Source organism: Seriola aureovittata, chromosome 8, assembly GCF_021018895.1.
Source record: "Seriola aureovittata isolate HTS-2021-v1 ecotype China chromosome 8, ASM2101889v1, whole genome shotgun sequence".
NCBI classification, from domain to species: Eukaryota; Metazoa; Chordata; class Actinopteri; order Carangiformes; family Carangidae; genus Seriola; species Seriola aureovittata.
The window spans coordinates 22,132,894-22,153,404 of NC_079371.1; the positions used below are offsets into that span (position 1 = coordinate 22,132,894).

Here is a 20,511-nt window from a genome sequence, read left to right on the forward strand (position 1 = left end):
ACTCCAGAGTTCAGTCAAAGCCAAACTGAAGCTTCAGCTGCCTCAGTTAGACAAATCAACTGAGCACCACAGTTAGAGTTAGTGTCTTTTAAGTACAAAATTTCCTACTTGAGTGTGCAGCATTCTTTTAATGTGGGAGTTAGTGGTGCCATCCTGTCTCCTCTGCATCACCATCTCTCTCTTCCCTTATTTCCTGTCATATTGTCTTCACAGCATGAAGACTCTTCATTTTGTCCCCATCTTTTACACAAGTTGAGTTGTCAAGTGATCTTTTTACAGCCAAGAGGAACGATTACAGCTTCAATAAATCTACCAGTGAAGGTTTGAGTATTGTATCAAGGTAGGTTTGGAAAAATGTCAACCTGAGACCAAAAAAGGCCACCATCATGGCTATTTATTGCTGTATTATTCAGAAGAGCAGCTCCATAGTTTATATTATATTCCACAGCACATGCTAATACTAAGGTGGTTTGGATGCGTAGTGTGTTCACACTGGAGGCACCAAAAGTAAAATAGTATGCTGCTGATGTTCACTATTGTCCCACAATACAATTCATAAAGGAAATGGAGAAGATACTCACAGCTGCAAAATATTAAAACAAATTGCAGATGGTGGAGAAACAGAAACAGATGAAAAATGATCCTGGAAAACCCCAAAATGAGTATTAAGTATTTGCAAATACACACTGCTTTCTCTCTGTGGGATTAAACTGGAGGTGGCTCTCTACAGTTGGTTTCTGATGTTTGTCAGCACACATATTGCATCATCTCCTCTTAGTACTTTAGTCTGGTCTAACTGCAATCAGTGTACTTTGATCATTGGTATAAGGTTATGTATGCGATAGGTCTTTTTCATGGAAGGCATTTTGACATAACACAGTAGAAAAAGCACAGGTGTAATTAATATAACTATTTACAGTTGAATTTCATTTAGCTGCTTCGGTTTCAGGGTCCTGGTGTTGTTCAAGAAGATTCACTGTCACACTGTCAGGGCACCTGAACGGGACTGATCCGTTGTTATTATTATTATTATTATTATTATTATTATTATTATCCAGATGTTATTACTAACACCTGTGTTTTTCTTAAAGTTAAAATGTCTGCTGTGAAATAGACCTATTATGTAATTGCTGCACTGCATAACACAAAAACTAAGCTGTGCAACACTGTAAGAACATCATGCCAACTTTGTTGTACTGTAATTATCTCCCCTTTTATGTATTAGTGTATTTCATTATTAAATGGACATGCACAGTGTTTTGAAGAATTGCATTGAAAACATGAGGAAATCTCCAGGTTTACCAATTAAAGCTAAGCTCACCATTTTTAATACCCACAAAATCTTATTGGATTACCAAAGGCTTTAATATAAATGTTATAGCTTATATAGTCATGATTTGACTTGTATCATACTACACTAAGGCTTTACTATAAACTACTATTTTATATACTTTATATATTTTGAAATACTATTTAAATACAATTTTTATTTTTGCAGAACCAACGTTCCAGATGGAAGTGTGAGGCGGACGCATGTATGGAGAGTGTATGGCTGAGGTAATCTTGCATAACAACGTGATCTGAAACGTCATGACCTTGCAGCCAGTGTGACATTCCTCACTCTTCAAACCTCTTCAACAACCTGTGACCTGCCATCAGTGCTGCTTTCTGTTTTGAGTAATCTATGGACACACATTCAAATAAAAGACTCAGTAAAAGTGTAAAATAAATATTTTCTATTTCCAATCATTCATGGATACATTTGTAGAGATACAAGTAACAGTACATCAAACAAAGTCAAGCCAACTCTTCTAAAGAGCTCTACCTTGCTCTTTAGCAGCTAAATAAAAAATGCCACCTTTAACAGTGGAAAAATGCAAGTGCATGCTGGCAGAACTTGTAATCGTGACTGTCTGAAATCCAGATATTCAAAATTACTTATGATGATAATAATAATAATAATAATAATAATAATACAGTAGCAAAATATTACATATCAAGAAAGAAAGGCTAACATGAAAAGAGTATTCTTAAGACATGATTACAGAAACAAGGTAATCAAACTGCACAACTTCGTAGAGAGACTAGTAACAAACAGACCCCTCTTAAAAGTGAGTCCTTCAGAAGCTAGGGAAGAGAAAGAAGAAGAAGAAGAAGAAGAGGTTTTCAGCAAGTGTGGGTCATGTCATGTCTGGGAACATGGGCAGTGAGTGACAATCAAAAGATCAGCTCTTATTCACGGCAATAATGCATGTATTTGAAACTGAGCCCATAACCGATTTTTGGGAAAGATTAGCCATGGCTTTTCAATATCCTGCAGCAGTCCTGTGCTCTGCTGAGTACCACCAGTCTGTGAAAAGCTCATCCAGTCAACTCAAAAACAGGGTTTCATGAAGGAGACGCCTGGTGCACACCGGGAGATCATGTCCATTTACTGGAAGAAATTGTGTGAAGGACTCGTGGGGGCCTGCAGACCATGACTTTGTGAGTATGCTAAGATTTAGTATAAAAAAATATCTCTCACTCGTCCGTGTTCTTCTGTTTTCTCCCCATGTCACATCCATCAAGATGACCTGAACCAAAAAATAAGAAAAAAAAAGTAAATCTCCCCATTATTTAGTATTTCATCTCTTTTCACATGTGACGCAGTTTTAACAATCATTTTTTAATAACGTACCTAGTTGCCGTTCACTTGTGTCGACGGTGTTCTTCCGTGGTCGATTGCTGCCCTCTCTCTACTGCGATTCTCTCGTTCCTCATCTTCTTCATCCCTCTCCTCATTCCCACTGTGGTTCTTACAGTATAGTCTAAAACACATACACACACCATCACATACACGCATAGGACTGGTTGTAAGCATAGCGGACAGCTTCTCTACTGGTTTTTATTCAGAAATAGCAACATGTCGACATGCTGTGGGGGTTGATCTTTGAGTCCCTGCTCAGATGGTACTGATGCCCGAGGACATTTTAACTGCTTAACTGATAAGTATTAATCTGTCAAACTTCTTATTGCCGGTTAACGTTTCAGCGGTTAATAATGAACAACAGTAATGTAAACCAGTGAACACTTTAAAATTTGGATGTGGTGTCTTTTAAATTACTGTTTATGGTCAGAACAGGGCAAACAGCAAAACATTTCATAAATCTGAGGGAGAACATTCAAACAATTATAATGATAAAATCTCACCTGACTAATCTAAAACCTAACCTACGTGATGCATACGCCTATTCCTATGTGATTGACAGATTGTGATTCATTTCAGCCCATGCTATCTAAACTTGTAAATTAATCATACTGAACATTTATCCACCATTTGTTATATTTCTTTTGAGGAAAATGATAATGATTATATTATTTAATATATTATATTGTTATTATAATTATTTTTTATTGTTTTATCGCCCAGCCCTACTGTCACAGTGGTATGGAGTTAGAGTTAAAGATACACAAATACGTTTTTACACACTGTTTTGATGAGCGGGTCCCCATTATGTTTTGTGCATGTGCACAAGGACACACATGTTGGTGGTCACACACAAGGAAAGAGACATAACAAAAGGTAGGGAAGGGGAACTGCAAGCTAGCTGACATGAATGTAAGCAATGCATAATTTACAATATTCAAAAAAAATAAAATAAAAACCTAACTTCTATAAATAATAAATATCAGAATATAATACAACAAAGTATAATTGCTAAAAATAAAAATAACACCTAAGTGCAAATAATTGCAGACAAAAATAGCTGTAAATATTAAGAGAAAATTTGCATGTAAAAATATTTTGTGAAGTGAAAGCACTTTAACTTTCTGTTCGATATGAAACTCACTTGTAGATGCCACGTGCCATGTTTTCGATGTACTTGGCTTTGTCCTGCAGGCCGCAGTGATAGTGGTAGGTCTTCACACATGCTTTAATTTCACAGCCAATGGTGGCACCCAACTGAGTGCAGAGTGTACATTTCTGGAAAAAACAACAAAGTCCATCATTTTCTTTCATAAAACTGTTTTTAAAACTGAAGTAACAGATAATTTCCTACCATTCTTTTCCCTCTCTTGATTTCCTGGATGACCGTTTTCACGTCAAAGTTTCCAAACTCAGCCCGTGACGTGGTGGTCAGCTGGACTGTCCCCGATGAAAACAGCTGGAAGGGATCAGAGATCACAGTGAGATGCAAGTGGACGTACTGTATATGCAAATTTGTGTCGCAAAAACAGACTCTTACACACAATGCTATATCTTACCATACACTTGTAGTGTGCAGCCACTTTTTTGGAGTTATCGGTATGAAGCATGCCCCTTGTTTCATTCTCTTCCTCACCAGCGTGACAAAAGCCACAACGCTGGCCGCTATCTCCTGGGCTGGCACGAAGAGGTGACCTGTCCCGCTACAACAAACAGAACACTCAGTAACAGAGGCCACATACAGTACAGCCAACAAACCATTCAAATGAGACTGCGTTTAAGAATAAGCATGCTGCCTCACATGGGAGGAGCTCTCCTCGTCTGCAGCCTGTGAGGAGGTGGAGCGGGAGTCTTCCGATTGGCCACGAGATCCCACCTTGCCTCTCACCTTCTCAAACCGTCCTCTGCCTCTGCTTTGTGGAGGCAATGAGTCTGAATCATTGGCCACGCCTCCCTCTTCATCTGGCAAGAAACCAACAATCATGGTTAACACAACAACTTTGGTTCATAAGAAGAGCATCAAAGCAAAGTATCTGCAAGTGGATGTATTTTTCATGACAACTTTAACTCATATTAGATCAAGAACACAAGCAGATACACTGGCTTCAGAAAGTATTCACACCCCTTCACTTTTGCGCACTTTATTTTGTTGTACATTTAATTGTAAATTGATAAAATTGCCATTTTTGCTCGTCAATCTACACTCAATAACCCATAATCACGAAGTGAAACATTTTTAAGACATTGTGAGACAATGCAAATTATTAAAAATCAAAAACTGAAATCTCTCATTTACAAAAATATTCATCCCCTTTGCTGTGGCTCCAAACTGTGTTCAGGTTCATCCTGTCTGCTTTAATTATCTGTGAGATGTGTCTAGAACTTGACTTGAGTCCACCTGCAGCAAACTGAATTGACATTGGCATTGTCATAATCTAGAAAAATGCACACCTGTGCTATAAGGCGCTGCAATAATATTGTAGTGAGGAATGGTCAGGACAAGGGCATAAACCGTTCCTAAAGCTTTGAGTGTTCCCAGGAGCGCAGTGGCCTCAATTATGTGAAATGGGAGAAGTTTGGAACCACCAGGACTCTTCCTAGAGTGGGCTGTCCTGCCAAACTTCTTTGAGGTGACCAAGAACCCAGTGGTCACTCTAACAGAGTTTCAGAAGTCCTCTGCAGAGATGGATGAACCTGCTGGGAGGACGACCATGTCAGCAGCTCTCCATCAATCAGGCCTTTATGGTAGAGCGGCTGGACAGAGGCCACTTTGAGTGAAAGGCACTCAGGGCATGATATAAAATATTCTCTGGTCTGATGAGAACATTTAACCGTTTGTGCAGAACTCCAGACATTGTCTGATGAACACCAGGCACTGCTCATCCCCAGGCTAATACCATCTCCACAGTCAAACATGGTGGTGGCAGCATCACGCTATAGGAGGCTTCTCAGCAGCAGGAACAGGGAGACTGGTCAGAACAGAGGGAAGGACGAATGCAGCTAAATACAGAGAAGTCCTTGAAGAAAACCTGCTCCAAAGTCCACACGACCTGAGACAATCAGTATGACAATGACTCCAAACATACAGCCAAGACCACGCTGGAGTGGCCTCAGGACAAGTCTCTGAATGTCCCTGAGTGGCCCAGCCAAAGCTCAGACTTAAACCCCATAGATCAAGATCTGCCAGGAAGAATGGGATAAACTGCCCAAACCGAAGTGTCACAGCAACAGAAACTTCTCAAGAATACTTAAAAGCTCTACAAAATACTAAATTAAGGATCTAAATACTTTTGTAAATGAGAGATATCTGTACTTGGTTTTTAATAAATTTGCTAAAATTTCTAAAAACATGTTTTCATTTTGTCATTATGGATGAATGAGTGTAGACTGATGGGCAAAAATGGAAATAAATGTAACTGGATATGTTGTGCATATTTCATGCTAGTATCAGTATTTATCACTGCAACACATTTCACAATAAAATATAAACAAGACAATCCCACACCTTGAGAATATTATGGTAAAGCATATTACAAACAACTCAAACACATGGGATCCAAGTGTTTTTATATGCGAGTGTTGTGACTGAAAAGGGAAACAGCTGTCCAGCTGCAAATCAAATCCAATCATCCATGTAGCCTATTGGTCTAACACATGTTTAAGCATACTATACCTTGAATGCCATCCTGAGAAGCGTCTCGGTGTTTGCGACAGTAAACGCTACATTCAGACAAAAAAATGAAAAATAAAAAATCAACATGAATGACATATATCTTTATTTATTGTAGATTAATGTGCATAAGAGTCCAAAGACAAAGTGACTTACAGGTAAATCCCTTGTGAGGGATTCTCTTTGATCTGGGCTTTGTCCTTCACAGCGCAGTAATAGTGATACGTCCTCCGGCACGTCTTCACGTCGCAGCCGATAGTAGCACCCGGCCGGTGACATGAAGAACACATCTGGAGGGGGAAAGACACAGAGCTGCATCTTTCAGGAAAACAGCCAAGCACATGCAGGTTCACAACCTTTTATGTTCATTCAAATGGCTGACAACTGGTAATGTGATTTGTTAATTGGTGATGGGAAATGTGATTTTTCCAGTGTGGATATGAATGATAATTTCTCTCCAAACACCACAGGGCCCTGACAGACACAACTGTCTGAAAGGCCATATGCAAATATCATGAAACAATATCCCTGTGGGGAGAATTTGTTTGTCGCAGGAGAAGAACAAATTAAATGCAGCAGGGAAGCTGGCACAGAGGCACGCAAGATTATAAAAAAGGCAGAAAACATCAGAGAAATCTTAATATAAATAGGTACTAAATGAAAATGAAAACCGTCTTAAATCTATGCAAAGATACGTTGCCAGTATTTATCATAACTTATTATTTATTAGCATCTAAAAATCACTCTTCAATATAGATTTCAGAAAACATGTATATGTAGGTCAAAGTGGATGAAAGTAAAACAACAAATATATGAATTAAAGTGAACATATTGCCAAGAGATATGTAGAAGAAACACTAAATATATCAATAATCTTTTACAGAGTGATATGAAAGTCTCATATGAAATCAAGTAAAAGGTGAATATAAAGTGTGAAACCGGTATTCATTCACAACTGCATACATGTGCAAATGCAATTAGAAATGCTAATTAAATTAGATTCAATTATTCAACAGTTTGTCAGATTGAGGAATTAACCAGAAGTTAATTGTTGCTGTTAATTCTAACGTGTGTATTTCTAGATCTTTTATGATACTGAAAAGATGATATTTCCCATGTACACATGAGAGGGATCTGATGCACTGCTATCAGCTGGTATCAGTCTCTGTGAGAAACTTACACAGCCATTCAATAAACATGCACATGTACACCTTGAATACAAAGAAAGGAGAATGAACACACAGCCCTCAGGTATAAACACTGAAGGAACTTTACATTGAAGACATACGTATACACTGTGCTCAGGAAAACATGCGTGCATCCTCATCATTAGTTAAATAAAGCAGCTAATGCATATTCTCAGATATGCAGTGACTGGATGTGCTGGAGTAGTGTCGGCCTCAACACCAACATATTTAGATCAAAAAGTAATAGGCATTTAAATATGTACATGTACAAATATGTACATAAATATGCTTTATTTCATTTTAATGAGCTGTTTATGATGTATAGTTTCAACATGACAAAAGCTCTACTCTGTGGCCTCATGCAGTGACACTGCTTCTCCTCCATTCATTAGTGCTACACTAAGAGGACCAGTGCGTACTTACCAATTTATTTCCCCTCTTGATCTCCTTTTTCACATCCTCAATGGAAAATCCTCCAATGTTCTCGCTGTCTGAGTGAGATGTGACCAGGGCAGAGGAGAACAGCTATACAGGAAAAATATGAAAATAAGCATTAAATGGTTTTTACGGCCTTTTCTAATACACACTCTGTCAAATAAATTCTAACAATAATGCTATAACATTTGCTTTTACCACTTCTGGTGCATCATTTTCCACCAAACTGAAGATTAACATTCATTTGACACGTTTTTGGAATGGTATATTAGAGCAGTGTTTTCTCAACCTGTAACTCACAACCACCCAGGGGACAAAAGACAACATGGAGGCTTTCAGATTATTTATGGGAGATGAACCATGTATTTCACTATTCTGCATATGTGAGGGGTTGCAAGTGTGCATGACTTTGGCTTGAAGGATCACAGGCTTTACAGGTTGAGAACTAATGTGCTCTCCTCACCATGCACTTATGGTGGGCTGCCACCTTCTGGCTGTCAGACACCAGCAGCTGGCCGCACTCCTTGTCCCGGTTGGTTCTGCAGAAGGCACATTTAGGCAGCCGCGCTGCAGCTCCTTTCCTCTGTCCTGACATGGCCAAAGGCTTCTTTATTCTTCTAGAGTCTAATGAAAAAAACAAAACACAGCATGACAAGATAACTTTGAATTACAATGACTGCCAAACCCTTTTAAATAGAGGGGGTTTTCAAAGCAGTTAGAAGAACAATTTCCCACTCAATCATCAAATAACAATGTCTTTATAAGTCCTGGACTACATCATCAAAACAGCGTAACAAAATAATCACAGCTTATATTAAACAGTGAAACTCATTAAAGAAGAGCCCCGTGTCCTAAAAACACTCTCAATGTGTTTCTGATGGATCACACATGGGGCCCACACATTTGTTGCAGGTCTGCAGCTTCACACTTTTTCAACTTCTGATCCTGGTAAATTGAATCATATCTGAATTATAGAGTTTCTAATTGTCTGCGGTATAAATACTAAAAACCACAGAATAAGTGTATTGAACAGAATCTAAAAATTGCTGACCAATGCCAGCATCTGGGGAGATCTAGATTTTGGAAGGTAGTCAAAAGTAGCATGGCTGAAGACAATATCAGCACAACACAGGCCTGCAATTAGCAACATTCACCAGTCATCCCAGGACTAAATCAGATTAAAAAGGAACAGAAAGGGAAATCAGCAGAAGCAGGACTCTGAAGCTGGAGGACCAGATCTGATGCAACCCGTTTACCTTACACACAGGGGCTACTTTTAATTACAGACAACCCCCCATATTCTACTACATTTGTCTGTCCCAACTTCTCTAAAAAAAAAAAACAAACATATTATTCCATTTTAGTCTGTACTCTCTGTTGTGAGAAGCAGTGAAGACACACAAATTAGCAGAAACTGGGGTGATTTGATCATTAGTATTGTTGTATCATTTTCAGTTGCCTTTTAATTAAACCATTAAGATGTTTATTAATCAGCATTTTTCTTAAACATCAAATAAAACTGGTTGCAAACCCATCATTGTATTCTTTAGAGTAGAGGAGTAGATCAACCCTTCAAATGTGTGCTGACATTCACATAGATAATCTGATGTTGTCCATAATATGCTGCGAGCGGCGCAGATACATTAAATATGAGAATTAAGAAAATATCTACTCAATCCTTGATAGTCCACAAACGAAAGTGGGTGTTTAAAAAAAAAAAAAAATCACAATAGCAGTGTGCTGCGACGCCTTGATAGAGCCATTACAGCCATGATAGCAGGGCCAGGCTTTCACTGCGGCGGCTCCAGCAGCGGAGCCAGCGTGCAAACACACAATACTCTCCATGTAAATAACACCAAATATCCTTTATTTCAACCTCTGCTCTTCACTGTATTGCTCTCGTTTTATATACTTGCACCACATGGCGATGTTGTGGTCGATTTGTGACGAGAACAAGCGAAACATAAAAGTGCCTCAAATTTATGCCACAAAGTTTTGAATTAAAGGGGGTGTGTGTCTCTTTCTCCTCCAAACTAGCTGTAACTAAAAACAATTTTCACTATGAACATCTCAACGCCCCGAAATCTCTCCCAAGGCCCTTTCATGCAGGGAAATAAAGGTCGACGGTAGGAAAATGTGACACTTCGACATTATGTTTCTGCTGGAACCTGAAAAACTGCGAATATTTCCCTTTAAATGTGGGAAATTATCATGACAGGCGCGGGTCTTTGCAAACCGTTTCGAAGTAAAGAGCGCCATACGTGATGTATCCCTGTGAAAAGAGAGCTGCTCAGCTTGTACGCCAGCAATACGGCCTGAAACCACAATAGGCCATAAAATACATCGGCTATCATCCAGCCGCGGACACACAGCTCACATCTTACCTGGTAATATAATCCTATCGCACTGAGACAATAGAAAAGATGGAAAAGTGTTCCGGGCAGCGACAGTGTTTCTTTCCGTCCTTCAGAAGTGATCGTGTGCTTTTCACACTAGCATCAAGCTAGCTACCATGTCCAGGACTGGGGGAATTCCGGGTGCGACTTTCAAAATAAAAGTCTCGTTGACGACCGCATGTTGTAATGTTTCCAACGTGAAAAGCTACAGGAGGTCAGAGTGTTTAGGAAACGAAAGTGCTTTACAAAAATACCTCGTGAACATGTCTAATTTTGAAGTATCGATATCCAAAAAGCAGATATTATATTATGTTTCGCTTGTGTTAGGTCATAGTTCATTAAAATGGGAGATGAAAGTATGCTAAAGTTGCTAATTTGGTTTTCCATAAAATCCACATACCAGTCAGTTTGTTATTTGGTTCACTACAAATTAATTGTGCAATGTTACAAATTTGCACCAACAAAGTATAATATCAACTAATGCAAGGCCTACATGAATACATAATCTTGAGGCCCTGTCTCTGAAGGCCCAATTTTTTTTTGTTCCTTAAAAAAAATATTTATTTATTCTTTTAAAGCTGTCATCATGGGGTATACAATATTGTTTACTGTGTGACGTGTGCTTAATGGCAGAGGAGACCTTGTACATGCACAGTATGCAGAGGGCCTAAAAACAAAGTTTGAACCAGGGCCCATTAACAGGTTAGTCTGAACATGGACTGGGCCGATAAGAGGATAGAACTGGGCTGTGCTGTACTGAGCTAGACCTTTGTAAAATGGATCTACCTGAGCTGTAGTTGCTACATGTAAATATCCCAAACAATGCACTATGTGTGACACAGTTTAAATCACACTTGTAAAATGGACCCCAAAGAACTGGATAGTATTTATTATCAGGCATGCCATTCAGAAAATATTTCTAGAAATACCAACACATAGAGATGCATCAGTTGATGTAGTGAGCACACTCAATCTTGATGCTTTTCATATATATCTTTTTATCAACATCAGGGTCGGTTTACTGTTTGTTTGGAGAGTGCTGAGAGGAGATTTCAACTTGCAATGACTGTCATCAACTGTTGGTGGGAGCAAGATGGTGCAATGCCACAGGCATCATATGGGAATCATAGGGACCATAAACAAAATGTTGAACATGGTTTAGCAAAGTTTGGTGTGACACCCCTACAATGGAACCAAACTGGGTAAAAACCCTGCTGAGACAACCTGAAATGTTTTTAGTAGATAACATGATGAGTCACTTCAAAGATGAGAGCAGAAAAACTAAAATGTGGAAAAATGTGGATCCTTGAGATTTAGTACATTTACAAGTGTAAATACTTATATTGAATATATTATTCACTAGTGTAATGCATTAATCCCATACTAAAAGGATGCCAGTCTTTTAAGTTCAGAGTTTAGATTACGGGAAATGTTTACCCTGAATATTTATGGGAAATGTCTGGAAGAATTTTACAGCTTTTAAGACATAGCAGAACATGTTTTCCAGATACAGTATAGAAAACTGTGAAGCACCATGGTTTCTTTTGTTAGGCATGATTTATATGGTTATATAACCCTAACCATGTTAAATAGTGTAAAATACTGTGTGATTACATCAAATATATTCACTAAAACACATGTACAAGCAGTTTATATTTGATTATGAGTATTGTTTTGACATCTGTGAATCTTTCTTCACTCTAAATACCAAAATATAATGAAGCTGAAAACTTTATGGGGAAAAGACTGTTAATAAAAACTAATGCTAAAACTTTTTTGCTTTGATAATAATACCAAAACTCCACTTATATAGGATGAAAGGGACTGATTTCAAGCCTAAATTCCTTTTAACTAAATTTTTTTGCCTCTTCTTTTCGTGAGAATTTAGGTGCACTTGCTTATGGTTACAGGGCAGTCCGGAAGAAGGGGCTTTACGTGTAGTCTTTGATGTCTCCTCCCACACGAGGAATATGAGCCATTTAAACATGCGCACCTACAACGGAGAGGGAGTTACCACATAAAATTAGCATTGGCTAAAGTGATTGGCTAAAAGTAGTGGCAGTCATTTTGTAGAGCAAAACATACCCGCCCAGTGTCCCCGGGATGAGGAGAGAATGTGAGTTTCAACAGTAAAGAACAGGGAAATGAAGTTGTCAGACGGTCGGACAGGCCAACCCAGCGACTCTCTCTCCACAACTAGGCAGCTAGCAAGTTAGGTGACAGTCGGTCACGAGTAGAGAGATTTTCATGAAATATCCCAGCTATGAAGGTCGTCCGTTTGAGCAACTTGTAGCCACAATTAGCACACGTTAGATAGCTACAGCTCCAGATCTCAGATAACGTTACAGACATATCAAAGTAACGTTACAGTGGAAAAAGAAAGTGGGGATAACTTGCTAGCCTGCTAGCTAACCTTTAGCCACCGAGCCTCCTTCAGCTTCAAAACTAGAGTTCACTCGGGTGAGTCTTGACAGCCTGAACTGAATATTTCAGCAGTGTCCTGTGTGTGTTTTCCATGGTGCTTGCTGTCTACATGCTGTCGTTAGTTTGCCTGTTTCTCGCTACTGCTAACTAGGTCACAAGCTAGCTGAAGTTTGCTGATGAACATTGCTGTAGCGTTGACATTTTTAACGTCTTATTGTCCGTGACATTCTTGTTTCGGTTTAAAAGTTGGCATTTGTCGAGAAACTAATGGACCAGTGTGAACATACAATAGAAGTGTTACTGTAGCGCTAATGTACCCGCATTATAATTGCTAACTAACTAATGTAACGTTGGCTAGCTGTGCGCGTTGTTATGGTCTTTAATACTGTAACTCAGTAGTTAACTTTTGAGTGTCGAGTTACAGCTAGACAGTATAACTAACCTAGCTGTACCCTTGCTGTCTTCAGGTGAGAGCTCTTTCAGCCATTTCCTGATGCACAGAGGTACAGGAAGTTGAATTGCTTTAATTGCATGATAGTTTGTTGAAACGGGGTTTTATTTCATTAGAGATTTGGGCTTGGATTACCTTTCTTCAGTCATGCCTTTTCCTTTCGGGAAGTCTCAGAAGAGTCCGGCTGAAATAGTGAGAAGTTTGAAGGAGAATGTGGCATACATGGAAAAACTGGATGCTGGAGACAGTAAAAAGTGTGAAAAGGTCAGCAATGATTTTTCTTCTGACTGTCTAATGTTTGGAATTTGGATCTTATCCTTAACACCAACTCATGGCCAGAGTCATCAACTGTTTTTCCACAAATAAGGTTGCAGAGGAGGTGTCCAAAAACCTGGCCTCACTGAAGGAGGTACTTTGTGGAACAGGTGACAAGGAGCCTCAAACTGAAGCAGTGGCTCAGCTTGCACAAGAGCTGTACAACACCAACCTCCTCATTGCACTTATTGCAAACCTTCAGAGGATTGATTTTGAGGTGGGTAAAAACTTACTTTTTTATGCAATGACTATGTGTGTAAAAAAAAAAAGAAAAAAAAAGTATTGATTGCTTTGTGCAGACACCACACAGTCACTGAGAGTGTGTATGCCCGATTTGAACATCTTTGCCCAAAGCAAAAATGTCTTTGCATATCATCATTACCCAGTCAGCTATTCATCTGTCTGAGTGCTTTTTGTTACAGGGGAAGAAGGATGTGGTTCATTTGTTCAGCAATATTGTGAGACGTCAGATTGGCACTCGCACACCCACGGTAGAGTACATCTCTACACACCCACAGATTCTCTTCATGCTTCTGAAAGGGTAAGTTCAACTTTTCAGACAGCAGGAACTCAGTATTTGATACTTTGATATTAGATATGAGTGCTTTGTTTTTCCACTTACACATATTGAAATCAACTCTACCTGTAGAGGCCCCTAACTGGTAAATATCAGTAAGCCCCCCAAATTATTTTGTTGTTGTGTTTTAAGTTACTTTTGCAGTAAAATCACTTTCCTTCAACATGCCTCATGATTTTCTACATTACCCAGTATGTGTTTCAACAACTCCCAGAGAAACGAGCATGAACTTGTTGCATTCACATGTGGGTTACACATGGAGATGAAGAGAGTGATAGTTGAGTGCTGGTTTTACAGCTCTGAAAAACTGAGTCATCCCGCTTACTCAAAAAGCAACCTTGTCTAATGGCTACACTGCATTTTGATCCGTTTAGGTTGCTGTCAGTGGATCAAATTCTCTCTTTGTAGATTGCTACTTCTGTGATGGATTTCTTCTGCAATGTTTTTGAACTTTATTCCCGAATGTCACATATATAAAGAGGAACATTCTGTTTGGTTGTCAGAGACAGACATCAAAACCTGACATTTAATGCTGATGTGTTAGATGATCATTCTACTAATAAACTCCCATGTAGCTGCATGGTGAATTGTCTACATTTAGCCAGCTATCTTCAGGTATAGCAATAATACCTCGCCATGGCAAATAAGATCTAATATGTAATATTAATCAGTGCAAAAAATAAATTTAATGCCAGAATAACAATGTTAAAAGTATTTAGGGTGGCCTTTTTACCAGTTTTCATTTGTGTTACATCTACAGTGTCTGTTTTATAACTGGTCTGATGATATATGACTTGACATGTATTAACCCATACAGATACGAGAGTGCAGAAGTGGCTCTGAACTGTGGAATGATGCTGAGGGAGTGTCTGCGTCACGAGCCTTTGGCACGGACGGTGCTCTTCTCTGAAGAGTTCTACTGCTTCTTCCGCTACGTGGAGCTCTCAACCTTTGACATTGCTTCAGATGCTTTTGCCTCATTCAAGGTACGCTGACATACTTTCCTTCTAATTGCAGTATCTTAACAGTTCTTATCTAATACCCAGGGCTCTTCTGTTTCCTTTCAGGATCTCCTTACAAGACACAAGATTATGTGTGCGGATTTCCTGGAGAACAATTATGACAGAGTGAGTGTTCTCCTCTTTATTTTTATCTTTAAGTGAAAGAGTGCCCATGCAGTGCCTAACATGCTTTTAAATTGTCAGGTGTTCACAGAGTACGAGAAGCTCCTGCATTCTGACAATTACGTCACCAAACGACAGTCTTTGAAGGTAAAAGCACCGCTGCTCTGTCAAATTAAAGCCATTGACAAACTTTGATTTGAGCTACAGATGAAGGTGTAACTGACATTATTTAATCATGTACTGTCTTTCAGCTCCTTGGGGAACTCCTCCTAGATCGACACAACTTCACTGTCATGACGAAGTATATCAGTCGGGCAGAGAACCTGAAGCTGATGATGAACTTGCTAAGAGACAACAGCCGAAATATCCAGTTTGAAGCGTTCCATGTCTTCAAGGTCTGCACGTAAAACATGCATAATCAGTGAAATAATTCACTGCTTAATAATTGAAGTTGTTTATTCAATTTCAAATTCCACATATAGTTGTTGGAAGAAAATAGCTGAATGGTGCTGATTTAAAATAGTAAAATATTGAATGTTTTTAAGAGAAGAATGGACTGATTCAGATAAAATAATGAAATAATCTCTCTCTTCTTTTAAAGGTATTTGTTGCAAACCCTAACAAGACTCAGCCCGTGCTGGACATACTGCTGAAGAACCAGACCAAACTCGTGGAGTTCCTGAGCCACTTCCAGACAGACAGATCTGAGGACGAGCAGTTCTGTGATGAGAAGAACTATCTGATTAAGCAGATCCGTGACCTGAAGAGGCCCACGGCACCGGAGGAAGCTTAAAAGCCACAGGGATGAGTGCTCCATCAGGTGGTAGAGTTTAGAGGTAGTGGCTGGAGCTGCAGAGGGCTACATGAGAGTCTAAAAGACACGCTTCATTAAAATTTAATATTAACTACAAAATATAGGAAAAAAGTAAAGATTACTTCCTTCACTTTCTGTTTTTAGTGTGGATATGGAGGTGATTTCCATCCAGTGGGCCAAGAACTGTTATTTAAACCATAGTGTTTCCTCTTTAGTGATAATGAAAAACATTTAGTATGTTCTTGTAATGTTGGACCTTAAACTGTTACCTTTCCACTTACATTGTCGCTGGCAGAACCAGAGAACCTTAGAATGACAGAAACTTCTCCCCATTCACAGCCAACATGAGCTCTGAGGTGGTCTCAAAAGTCTTTTTTTTTTCTTTCAGAAACCTGTCTATATTTTAGAGATTGAAAAGCTGAGGAGAAGTAAATATATTATTTTTCTAATGTATCTTCATGGTAAACAGTTTCAAATATACAGTAACTCTTCTCTCTGAACATTGCTTAGCCTAACTAATTGCATAGGTTTGGATTATTGCCTTATTGTAAGCTGTTGTGTTATACAGGGACTTAAATGATGTTTAGAAATATGGCTTTGTCAGGGCGACATGTGGATCATACTGGCCAGATCAGACTCAGCACACAGTCATTTTTGGGGATTATTGTGTAGTTATTAGGCCTTTGGTCGCATTGTGTGATGTTACAAAGGTCTGAAATGATCCTGCAGTGCTGAACTTGCTGATGCATTAGCTGGCACAGGAAGAGAAAATCAAAACCATAGAGGAATCAATTTATTGTGCTGTAATTTTTAGGCTGAGTTCACTGAGGCTTACATGACTGAAATAGAAACACGGCATCAGATAATGCTGCAGGGTAGCAGCCATCCATTCACCGCTAACATGGACAGCTAGGATATACATATTGATCTCACTTGGAGCACTCCACTTCATCCTCACATGCTGAGCACAGATAGCAATAATTCATTTGAAACAATGATTTAACAAATAATTAATTCATGTGGTTTTAAAGTACTTGATATATGCCATCTTAGCCATTTTTCCATTACAGTATAAGCACTGCATAACACAAGAAATAATATCGCAGTTTACACAGAAGCGTTGCACAAGGATGCATCACAAGTATGTTGCACTGTAAATCTGTTATGTTCAAATCAGAGCATGATATTTAAGATAAGTTGACACGTCAAAGAGACTTTATGCTAACTATGGTTGGGATTGCTTCTTGACTAATTTTACTGATTTTCTTTGACATTTATTGAGCTACACTGGCCTTGAGAATTGGGCAGAACGAAGGGAAACTAAAACTAAAACGGATCTCCTTAATCTCATTGCTCCCATCCATACAGTCAGTTACTTTAACACCAAAGAGTACAAAAAAGTAAGAGGGTGGCAGATGCTGAAATGTACACAGGGTTCTAAATGTCGTGTAATTTTCTGATTTGATTATAATGAAACGTTTTATTGTAATACACTGTAACATAACTGTGATGCATCAGAAAGATGCCATTGTCAAAATACCCACATGCACTGTTAAAACAAGAATGACTGTGTTTTGGATGACGAGCACTGAGTTCCTCACATGCATCACTGATTAGTTATACTTTTTAAAAAGACTTGTGTTGATATAATTGCCTTACTTCTGCCATTGTCTCTAAAATGGCATATTAGGGATTTCAAGATGTGTTGTCTGTGCGCACAGTCTTCTAGTACATACCTCATGGGATTTGAGTTTGCAAATGCTGCGTTCTCTTTTCTTTCCTTCCTAGACAAGATATTTTATTTGACATTTTAAAATACACAACAGTGGTTTGTATGCATGTCTCAACTTGATTTTATATATATAAATATCTATATATATATATATATATATATAGATATATATATATGTTCAAACTTGAACAGGGACTGCAACCTGGTTTTCACAATGGAAAACTAGATTTTTAAACTTAAATATTTCATTGGGTGGTGCCACACAAACGTTAATTCATAATGAATTGCAGTGTCGCACCTTGTCATGAATGTTGCCTTATTTAAAGACATTTTAATGGATCATAATGATAATGTAAAATTCCAGACCTCTTAAATTGTTTTTAAACCAAAGTGAATATAAAAAAGGTAAAAATGTACATTTCAAGTCCCAAATGCATTACCAGTTTATTTCTCACTTCCACATCTAGTGCAGTGAAGGTTTTTCTCTAACTATGTTTCACTTCAAATGTGATCCTGTGAGTGTAAATACACTTTTCATAAACATCAGATGGACCACGATCAGAAACGTTTTTCTGTTGTGGTTAACTGGCGCTAATCACTATTTGGTACACTGCACCAGACAGTCACAAAGTCAGTATCAGGCCTTTCAAGTTCCATAAAATAATTTGAGAAATCTGCTGTGAATGTGGTACCTTATGCTTAAATACACAGACTGAAGTCCTGCACACAGTGAATGGTCATGTCACCAGTTACTGAAAGAAAGTTTGTATGAAAGTGTGTTTGAGTTTCTTTAAATATCCCGATGGAGATCAACTCTGTAACTCCTTGCTGATAAACTGAAGTTACAAAACAGGCTAACTTCTGCAATAATATGCGAGATGATCAGACTTTTGTTTAACAAAATTAATGAGGATCTTCAACAGAAGTACCCCAGAATATTTTCGGATGGTGTTGGTGTGTAGATCTGCGCTCAAACTTGCTTGAGATTTGGGTTCAGTCATGACATGCACTGTGTGAAGGACATGCTGTACACAGACATCCCACCAGAGGGAGCCGTTGACAACAATGGGCACCTTGTATTAGTGTGTAAACAAAGCATTTCATGTTTCTCTAACCCTACCTCGAGTTATAAATATATAAATCACTGGCAATATTATGTAGACATCAACACAAATCCCTTGAGATCAAAACTATATATTCCACGATTTAGAGTTCTCTCTTTTAAATATTTGTTGTGCTTTACTTTCTTTTTTTTTGATTCTATTGCCTTATATTTTTTTCCTGTCTTTTTTTCCACACTCTGGATATTCTCTTTATTTACCATGGGAGCGAATTATGTGTACATAACTTTATAAAGGGTAAAATTGTGAAAAGCATTCATGAAAATAAAACTTTATGGCAATTTATTCTTGTGTTGCTTCAACAGTTAAGCACACACAACTACAAAAGGAAGAACTTGTCCATGACTTTTTCTGAGCAGTACCTTAAAAGCCCTGCACAGTTTCACCTGGTCTACCTGAATACACCTCTTCTCATTACTGTGTAGGTGTGTATAGACCGTGCTTAATTGACATCTCCCCGACTTCTGTTTGTTTAGTTGCATCTCTTAGACCGAGACAACTGACAGCTTAAGTATTGCCACTGATGCATGTAGGCTGACAACCTCATGTAATTACCAAACATCACTCTAATCACAGGTTCAGTCATCCAGTATAAGTGACAAGGGCTTCGGGCCTTTTTAAGAAGTAAAGTGACAGTGGCCTCTGTACAGATAAACCTTTAATTCATAACATTTATTTCTGATTAAATCAAATGATTAAGTTAGTACAGAAAATTATATGTCACCACTTTGATTTTGTGTTTGGGCGAATCATTTCTGTTTTAAGACACCTTGAACTAACAAATCCAGTTTATAAACTCAGATAATGCCCACATAGAGCCTTTGTTTCTTTTCACTCAGTAATTCGGAAAAGACTGCCTGCTCCGGGTTCATCAGATTTGAGAGGTGAGGTAGAAAAGGTCTCCTCTGTGTTCAGTTTCACCAAATCGTTTTTTAAAACTGACTGAGGTCTCCTGTATGTTAGCCTTCAGCTTTTGATGAAATATAAAAATACAGTGGAAGCTCATCTAGTGTAACTATGCTGGAGTGTGCTGAAACTTTAGTTCATCAATTTCTTTTATTATCAATTTATCATGCTAAGTAATTTAGCAAGCAAAAAGAAACATCTTGTTTTTATCTGTTTTATATGATTGTAAATTGAATATTTGTTGAGAGTAGAAGGTCATTCTTGACCTTTGTGAAAGGGTTACAGTTCTTATAAAAGCTTAGAGGGCTACTTAATTAATATTTTAGGGTTGTGGGAAATTATGAGGGCCATTTTCATTATTTCTGACCTTTTATAGACTTGAGGGAAAGATATATGCTGAAAAAACAATCATCAGTTGCAGCCTTACTACAACCTGTAGTTTCTCTGCAAAATGTTGAAAGTCCAATAAACATTTTAGATGGCTCCATAGGCAGTTTTATAGTGTGATCAATACTGCCTACTTTTTTTCTGATTAGAAACGATGTTGTGTGAGCCATAGTGTTAACAATGAATGAAAATGTATTTGCTTAACTTGTGGACATTAAAATGTAACTTCATCTCCAACAAGTGATTCTGAACTAAGTTGGTCTGTTTACATCTTGTAGAATGTATT

General features: G+C 38.3%; 2 protein-coding genes across 3 annotated transcripts; one reads left to right on the forward strand and one right to left on the reverse strand.

The window, feature by feature from the left end:
* Positions 1-1,721: 1,721 nt before the first annotated feature.
* Positions 1,722-10,514, reverse strand: phf6 (PHD finger protein 6). The gene is made up of 11 exons (XM_056382940.1): positions 10,363-10,514; positions 8,442-8,602; positions 7,967-8,068; positions 6,513-6,646; positions 6,360-6,406; positions 4,488-4,648; positions 4,246-4,389; positions 4,041-4,145; positions 3,831-3,964; positions 2,678-2,807; positions 1,722-2,573 (listed from the first exon to the last, which is right to left on the reverse strand). The coding sequence occupies exons 2-10, from the start codon at positions 8,571-8,573 to the stop codon at positions 2,678-2,680; spliced, it is 1,089 nt and encodes a 362-aa protein (XP_056238915.1). The 5' UTR covers positions 8,574-8,602; positions 10,363-10,514; the 3' UTR covers positions 1,722-2,573.
* Positions 10,515-12,458: 1,944 nt separating this feature from the next.
* On the forward strand, positions 12,459-19,217 carry cab39l1 (calcium binding protein 39, like 1). 2 transcript variants are annotated; one of them, XM_056383082.1, is made up of 9 exons: positions 12,459-12,834; positions 13,395-13,513; positions 13,617-13,781; positions 13,987-14,105; positions 14,959-15,127; positions 15,209-15,268; positions 15,347-15,412; positions 15,517-15,660; positions 15,867-19,217. In XM_056383082.1, the coding sequence occupies exons 2-9, from the start codon at positions 13,397-13,399 to the stop codon at positions 16,056-16,058; spliced, it is 1,032 nt and encodes a 343-aa protein (XP_056239057.1). In that variant the 5' UTR covers positions 12,459-12,834; positions 13,395-13,396; the 3' UTR covers positions 16,059-19,217. The 2 variants fall into 2 exon arrangements, with proteins under 2 accessions (XP_056239057.1, XP_056239056.1); XM_056383081.1 differs by having other exon boundaries at positions 12,460-12,834; positions 13,366-13,513.
* Positions 19,218-20,511: the final 1,294 nt, after the last annotated feature.

Excerpts from the sequence above, each read along its gene's own strand:
- phf6 (XM_056382940.1), bottom strand. The coding sequence starts at position 8,573 with ATGTCAGGACAGAGGAAAGGAGCTGCAGCGCGGCTGCCTAAATGTGCC. Across the intron at positions 6,647-7,966 it reads TCAAGAGGGGAAATAAATTG|ATGTGTTCTTCATGTCACCG; the intron begins GTAAGTACGCAC and ends TTCCCCCTCCAG. Across the intron at positions 6,407-6,512 it reads CCCTCACAAGGGATTTACCT|CGTTTACTGTCGCAAACACC; the intron begins GTAAGTCACTTT and ends GTCTGAATGTAG.
- cab39l1 (XM_056383082.1), top strand. The coding sequence starts at position 13,397 with ATGCCTTTTCCTTTCGGGAAGTCTCAGAAGAGTCCGGCTGAAATAGTG. Across the intron at positions 13,782-13,986 it reads TTCAGAGGATTGATTTTGAG|GGGAAGAAGGATGTGGTTCA; the intron begins GTGGGTAAAAAC and ends TTTTTGTTACAG. Across the intron at positions 15,413-15,516 it reads CCAAACGACAGTCTTTGAAG|CTCCTTGGGGAACTCCTCCT; the intron begins GTAAAAGCACCG and ends ACTGTCTTTCAG.